A 7,700-nucleotide genomic window follows, 5' to 3' on the forward strand; every position below is an offset into this window, starting at 1 on the left:
TTGTATCCTTCTGTTCCAGGGTGATGTCTTTTTCTACTATGGCCTCAAAAACTTTCACCAGAACCTCCGCAGATACATGGACTCCAGAGATGATGGACAGATGGTTGGCAGGAAGAGAAACTTAAAGGTAGCTCCACAATATTTTGTATTCATTTATCACAATAACACATAACACGTTTTACACCGACATAAAATACTGCAACAAATGCCCCCTTTTGTCCCTAGATAGCTGGTTAGAAACTGAAATGGTACACTGCTTTGTTCGCCTTTTGATGGAGTGGTGGACAAAATATCAGGTGTTTTAAGTTAAAGTAGTAGCAGTAGTGTAAAAATGCTCAGTCATGCATTCAAAATCTCAAATAAAAGTACAGCAAAGTGTACTTAAAGTATCAAAAGTAAAAGTAATATTTATGCGGCAGAATGGCCTCTCAATGGTAAATTATTGCATAATATTGTTGACTTATTGGTGAAAACTTCATATACTGTTGGGTAGTATAATGAAAAATCCTATTTTGTAAACGTATGTGTTTTGCATGTAAAACCTGAATCTCCAAAGTAACCATTAACTACAGCTGTCACATTAATGTAAAGTAAAAAGCAAAATGTTTTCCTCTGAAATGTGAAAGAAAACCGTTATATCTAAATATAAATATATATATAAATATAAAAAATATGCAAGTACCTTAAAATGTACTTAAGTACAGTATTTGATTAAATAGTACACCACTGCTTTGACGTTTATTTTGCATGGTTCAATAATCTTGAGTTTCTCCATTAATCTTGTTCTCCTGACCAGAACCCAAGTTCATACTGCAGTCCGTTCACAAAAGACCAGAATGGACTCCCCATCGCCCCCTGTGGAGCTGTCGCCAACAGTATCTTCAATGGTAAGCGCCATTCATAACGCACATCATCGCTCATGACATCCAACCTCCACCTTCCTCTCACTGGCCTCTTAACTCACATCCATTCTCCCAGACTCCTTCTCTCTGACGTATCATGACTCCAGGGGTTCAGTTAAAGTCCCTCTGCTGCGGGGGGGCATCACCTGGTATACGGACAAAAACGTCAAGTTCCGCAACCCAAAGACGGACAACTTGACGCTGGCTCAAGTGTTTGAAGGTAATGTCAATCAACCGTGCCATATCAGTATTTGAGTTTGTAGTCAGTCGGGTAAATTCATGGTGTCTGATTTGTGATCTCTGCATAGGCACAGCCCGGCCTCTGTACTGGCATAAGCCTGTGTACGAGCTCGATCCCCTCGACCCGACCAACAATGGCTTCATCAACGATGACCTGATCGTGTGGATGAGAGAGGCAGCCTTCCCCAACTTCAAGAAGCTCTATGGGGTTTTATACCGAGCCGACGAGCCCTTCACTAAGGGTCTGCCAGCAGGGAATTACAGCATCGGCATATCCTACAGTATCCTTTCACCGCTGTGTTTTACATGGGAACTTGGGCGTGGGTTAAAGTAGGTTGTCCCGTTGTTGTTACCTTTTTTTTAACCTGCTGTTAAACCATTAAACACAAGCATAAGCACAGAGACTATTTTAAGACTACAGGCCGGTCTTTTCCATTCAAATTCTCTCTGCAATCACCTATTTTCAGCCTTGACCTCTGTCCTTCCAGACTTCCCTGTGCAGTACTTCCGAGGCAGAAAGGAAGTGGTGCTGACCACACTGACCTGGTTTGGAGGTCAGAACCATTTCCTGCCCATTGCGTACCTAGTAACCAGCAGCCTGATCCTACTGATAGCAGTCATCCTCACGGTGTTTTGGTGGAAGTTTGGAAAGAATGGGAAGAACATGGAGCAATAAAGGGTGAAAACGTGCTTTGGGATGGTAAAAAAAAAAAAAGACAAGCAGCTGAGAAGTGGTAATTTGTTGTGCTGCTCTTAGATCATCGCCGACAAGAACATTGACGCAAGCAAATGATTAAGGAAAAGATACTCATTTGGTACAATCCCACAGCAGCATGTGTTGGGAAACCAATGAAGAATTAGGTTTGACATCTGGAAAATTACGTTCCCTATCAACTAAATGACCCACATGTGTTATGGCTTTTATTGGGATGATGTTGCTCTGAACAACCCACTGAAGGCAGGGTGTGTTAGCTCAGGCTTCAAGCTTTCTTTACATGTTGATTTTACTTGATGCATTTTTTTTTTCATACACACCATTTTGTTCATGTACTGTTAATATTTATTATAATAATTGTGTAACATCACAAAAACAGCCACTATGGTTGAATAACGAATAACTACACTGTAAAAAGTGTATAATAAAATACAGACAAACCCTGTAAAGCTGATTCTGAAGATTAAATAAAGATATAATGTACTTTTTAATTACAGCATACTTAAGGTTAGCCAGTGCAGCTAGTATTGTTCCAATGTTCATGTTCCTATATGGACCCACAGATGCTAAGAATGATGCTATTATACATTGTAAGACAGCCAAGCTCTGTGAGGCTGTATTTAGGCACAGAAGTGCTTTGAACTAAATGCTAACATACTGAGCAGCAATATTGTTCACCGGTTTAGTGTGTTAGCATGGTAACATTTGTGAGTTAGCGCTCTACACAAAGTGCAGCTAAGGCTGATGGGAAAGTCACTGGTTTGTAGGCATGCAGTCACAGATTGAAATCAGGGAATTACCAAAATGATTTAAATTCATCCCGAGGTGGACGTGAATGTGTGTAAATGTGTGAAACCATGAATGTCTGTCCAAAACTCCATCCAGCTGAGATATGTCAGTCTGGACCAGCTGACCAAAAGACTAAAATTCATCATCTTAAGAACTGATTGAGGAAAAGATGCTTTATTATCAAACTATAACTTTCTGTGCTTGAATTAGAACTGTGAAATCTGTAAATGTCAGTCAGCTACATGTATGTGCATACACAGACTGTGTAGTCTCTTATGGTTTACAATATTTTGTTGTTTGGATGACCGCTAAAGATTGTAATAAAACATTTTCCTTTTAAAACTCTTTATTTCTCTATATACAATCAGTGAGAGCCACATAAACACAATCCCTCTGTGACCAGGGAGCACCAAAACTCTGCGTAGATTGCATTGATTATTGAGCATAATCAAAGCATGATTGGTGGCACAGCTGTGTGAATAGCACCTTTCCCGGGCAACGTTGCTATTCTTTAAATGTTAGAAAGCAGCTTGTTCCATTGTTCTCCATCTGCCCTCTTGCCACAGAGCGTTAGGTCGGATTAGTACCACAGGTGGATAGGAGAGGAATGCAGTCTACCGGTGCTACAGACAATGACTGAACACACCCTACTACAATTATAACAAGCCACATCAAAACCAGTCCGAAACACACAAACACACAGGACTGAAGTATGGGAAATGGCCTACCACACATACAGGTTGTTGAAGCACATAGATACAAGGGAGGAACAGCTCAAACACCAATTTCAACGAGACAATCACCACGACGCGCAAATAATCGAAAAGTTCATGACAAACACACAGGAAACTCTACGAAATCATCAGCTGTAACAGATTTACCCATCTACCTCTTTTCTCTGTACCTTTTTGCTAAGACATCATCAGCTAACTAGGACTATAAAATCTTTTTTTTCCTACATTAAGACTGCTTTAATGTTTATTTGGTTAAACTTGTTGGCACAGTTGTGAAAGTTGGCTCTGTTGTGAATTAACATGGCATAAACAGAAAAAAAGGCAACATTTGGTCTTCGACGTTACAAAAGTATTTTCTCTTTGGGGAGTTCATTGGAATCAAATCAGCCTTTTTTAAAGTTAATAAATGCAACATCTGACAAGTTTAATGAGAGACTACTTAACTGTCAGTAATTTGTTCACAACAGTGCAACCACAATTCTTTGATCTGTAATCAGTGAGGGGTAGTGGTGGGCTATATTTTCTTTTTAATTAAAAGAGTTTCTCCTCATCAGCAGGATGTGAAAATAAAAATAAATATCAGTAAATCATCTGAGAGTTTTAACAGGTTTGCAGTAATGGAATTACTAGAACTATACACAATTTCAAGTCATGCTTTTAAACGAAGTAAGACAAAACGTACCATGGTAAACTAGAGTTTCTCTAGGAAGGAGGAATTCTTTGACCTTGGATGTGGGGTACTTGATGCGACATGCAATTCATTCAGTTCGATTTTTGAATGGAAATCATCAGGCACATCTCAGTTAAACCTGGTTCAATATGTAACAGGATAATAATGAAATAATGGAAATCACAGTTTCATAGAAGGCAAGAACTACTAAGGATCACAGAACAGGGACAAAGTCTTTATCTAGTAGTCAGCTTTCTCCTTTTCATCCATCCATCCATCTCCGCCTCTCACACCTGGCACGAACACATTCATTGTTGTGGTTTCAGTGATAGGACTGTAATGGCACTACACAAGCAGATTTTTGGCCATGCAGAAACATTTAGGCAATACAGACATCTCCGGATGAATCTAAAGCTAAGGTAGTGTTCATTCAAGACTCAGGCCCAGGCTCCAGGGCTCACAGGTTCACACCTCCTCCTCCCCAAACAACCTCCGCATCTTTGTCCATCGGGTTGCGTTGGCGGGGGGGGCAGGTTAAGGCCATGATCGGGTTGCGTTGGCGGGGGGGGGCAGGTTAAGGCCATGTGCATCCAGACTCTTCAGCTCTGTCCCGTTGGCTTCTGAGTGCTACTCTGAGGTACCTGATAGGTCAGATCCTCAGTGGGCGTGACCTGTCCAGTGGCGTTCTTGGGCGTGTCGTAAGCCGACCTCCCCGAATGGCTGCTGTCTGTCCGTGTGTGCAGGGAGGCCGGCCCAGCGCCCATGAAGCTACACACTGTGGAGGGCTGGTTCAAAGAGGAGCCCCCTGATGGGTGGCAACCCATATCGACCACAATGGGTGTAGCGTATTCAGATCCCGAAGCCGGCAGGGGCTCTGCGTAGGCGTGGTATACGTCCGGTGAGATGGGAGCGTCGTACAGGTCGGGATCTGAGTATCCTGGGTCGGGCCCCTCGTCTGGTTTAAAGGTTGACCGGGCGCCTAATGTTGTAACACCACTCACCAGGGGCTGAGCATATTCTGAAAAGAGAGCGTCACAGTGTGTTAATGACTGTCTTCTTTATTGTATTTACACTTGCTGCAAAGACTTTCGATAAGTGATGTGACATTACAAAAAGGAAATACGAAAGCAAAACCATACATAATTTACACTGACACTGCATGTTTTCACGTAATTCTATCTGCAACTGTTAGTGGCTGTAATGTCCTTTTAAAAAGGGAAGAATTGCTGCAATAAAGGAGGAGAAAAAGGGGAGCACCAGCTGGTGTAAAAAAAGCAGATTTCACAACATTCAAAGTAAAGGTTTTGCAAGGCAGGAAACGTGTTTGTTGCGCCATGAGGACACTCAAACTGTATTTCAATGACAGGCACTGAATGTAATTACATCATAAAAACTGTTTTTTTAACATTTAAAACTCCTCAGAGATCTCTCAAGAAACCCACCAAACAAGTTGCTTGCAGTGAGAAAGAACACTGTTACTTTGTCTTGGAACGGTGTTTACCTGCAGGTTCGGCATGTAGTCTGGGTACGGCACCTCTCCCAGTAAGCCGGCCCACCTCGCTGCTGCTGTACCGAACTGAGTCCTCGGTGTCCACCACCTTGGAGGGCAGCAGCTGCTTCATGCTCTTCCACCAATCTGCAGCAGAAGCACAATGAGACGCACCGTGAGTTGCACTGGCACACTCTCACTTATACACACGCAGGCCCTATCAGTCTGTGCTGCAGAGATTATGTACCTGTGCGATCCCAGTGAGGGAGATCGTATGTTCCTTCAGAGCTCTTTTTCCTACGAAGAGAGAACAATACAGTCACGTTTTCAAAGGGGATTAGTAGGGGATTAGTTTTTCCTATGCATGATAATGAGAGTACATACCTGTTCCTCCAGTGCCAGGCACAAACCACAATCAAGATGAGAACAGTCAGAACCACGACCAACACGGGAACCAGAACTGCAGCCAGCGCCACATCTGAGAGCAAAAATACTACAGTAAACACCGGATGACAAACGTCTCTATTAACTAACTTACTTTTTTTGGCTCAAAAATACACACTTTTGCCGGTGTTAGGAGGCATAGTAGTGTTTCTGATGTCTGGGGTGTGTGTGGTTTGACCGAGGTGAGGTGGGCGTCTTGTACCCGCTGGAGGTGCCGGATGATAAACGGGGGGAACCATCCTCGGCCCTGGCCTCACTGTCAAGAAAAATATGACATTTTTAGAAGAGAACATTCTGAATTGAATTGGAACTTGTGATTCTCCTTTTTACGGGACATCTGAATGAACGCCCGTCCACCTACCTGCATGAATTTGGCAGCCAAGCAGCTCCAACCTGAGCGCGATTCTCTGGTGCCATAGGGTCGGATTTATCCTCACAAACCGGGCCTCGATTGGAGGAATGAAGTTATTCCTCACCTCATGCAGGTAGTTCATGTTGCCTTGGAACACCTACCGGAAAAATTAAAACAAACGCTCTTACTTACGCCAAAGATTTAAACCCAACTACAGCCGGGGAGTAGCAGTTACGAAGAAAAAAAGTTCAACATAGCAATTTGTGTTGTGAACAAATGCATTAGAAGCCATAAGCTGATTACTTTCCAACTTGGCAAGCTAATAACTGCTCTCCTCCACACAATGAGACGCTGTGAGAATCCCAGCAGAGAGCAGCTCGTAGACAGCAGTTCCAGTCTAACAACCCAGCCAGTAAATCCATATCCATTCATTATTAATGCCCAAGTGTCCTGACTTGTCTACCACAGCACTTAACTCAAACCACTGACGGCCCTCACTTCCTGCCATAAACATATCTTAGTCAATAGCAGTTGCTATGGAAACAGTCCAAGTACATGCCCCTGCAGCCTTCTAAAGTGACATTTTTGTCCATTTGCACTAATTTAAAGGAAAACAGCCAGTGACGTTATTGTTGAGCAGGCAGAGTTTTATTGATTTGGTGGTTGTGTTACCTTGTCTTGTGTGGAATTTGCTTCCCTGTAGATGTGCCACTCCTGTCCATTGTTACTGTACAGGACCCGGTATGCTGAAACATAGTACTGGTATTCTCGTAAGGTAGATCCAGTGGTGATGATACCTAGATGAACAGACAGCAGAAGATTTGACGACCTGGGAATGAGACTCCAGAATGGCTGACCCCCATCTTTAAGCACAAAGTACAGCTGAGGCTGATGCAAATGTTGATAGTTTTGCAGGTTTTTGTTCACAAACCCCTATTTTGATCTGATGATGGTGATGAAAAGTCAGGGGATGAACTAAGTGATTACAATTCATCCTGAGGGCGGCATTAATGTCTGAACCAAAATTCACAGCAGTCCATTCAACAGCTGATCAGATATTGCACAAAAAGCCAAAAATAACCTGCTGGTGAGACAAGGGGAAAGGTCAGGGGATCAACAAAGTCCTACAGATCCATGCCGCTAACATGGCTAAATATGATCACAGGTATGGTAAATTAAAGATAGAGGTTTCGCTGTACAGTGATTTCAGCGAAGTGTGTGTGTGTGTGTGTTTGAATATGAACGTATGTAGCCGTGTACCTGTGATCCTCTTCTCCCTCTTGAGATCGACCTGCAGCCACTGCTTATGGTCGCTCTGAGAAGGGGCCCAGGGCAGACCCGCTTTTTTAAGGCGTGCCCCTGATG

General features: G+C 42.9%; 2 protein-coding genes across 2 annotated transcripts in view; one reads left to right on the forward strand and one right to left on the reverse strand.

The window, feature by feature from the left end:
- The window catches only part of tmem30c (transmembrane protein 30C), a 3,764-nt gene extending 780 nt beyond the window's left edge, over positions 1–2,984 (forward strand). Inside the window, exons 3-7 of the mRNA XM_035677113.1 lie at positions 8–127; positions 797–887; positions 979–1,122; positions 1,211–1,423; positions 1,631–2,984. Coding sequence (XP_035533006.1) covers positions 8–127; positions 797–887; positions 979–1,122; positions 1,211–1,423; positions 1,631–1,818 — 756 coding nt within the window. The 3' untranslated portion in view covers positions 1,819–2,984. The remainder of the gene's footprint in view (positions 1–7; positions 128–796; positions 888–978; positions 1,123–1,210; positions 1,424–1,630) is intronic.
- The window catches only part of dcbld2 (discoidin, CUB and LCCL domain containing 2), a 16,312-nt gene continuing 11,592 nt past the window's right edge, over positions 2,981–7,700 (reverse strand). The window contains 8 exon segments of the mRNA XM_035676133.1: positions 2,981–4,561; positions 4,601–5,068; positions 5,552–5,686; positions 5,787–5,836; positions 5,924–6,017; positions 6,102–6,492; positions 7,008–7,132; positions 7,596–7,694. Of these exon segments, the coding sequence (XP_035532026.1) occupies positions 4,650–5,068; positions 5,552–5,686; positions 5,787–5,836; positions 5,924–6,017; positions 6,102–6,492; positions 7,008–7,132; positions 7,596–7,694 (1,313 nt within the window). The 3' untranslated portion in view covers positions 2,981–4,561; positions 4,601–4,649.

This window comes from Morone saxatilis, unplaced genomic scaffold, assembly GCF_004916995.1.
Source record: "Morone saxatilis isolate NCDOM2014 unplaced genomic scaffold, NCSU_SB_2.0 Contig5, whole genome shotgun sequence".
NCBI classification, from domain to species: domain Eukaryota; kingdom Metazoa; phylum Chordata; class Actinopteri; family Moronidae; genus Morone; species Morone saxatilis.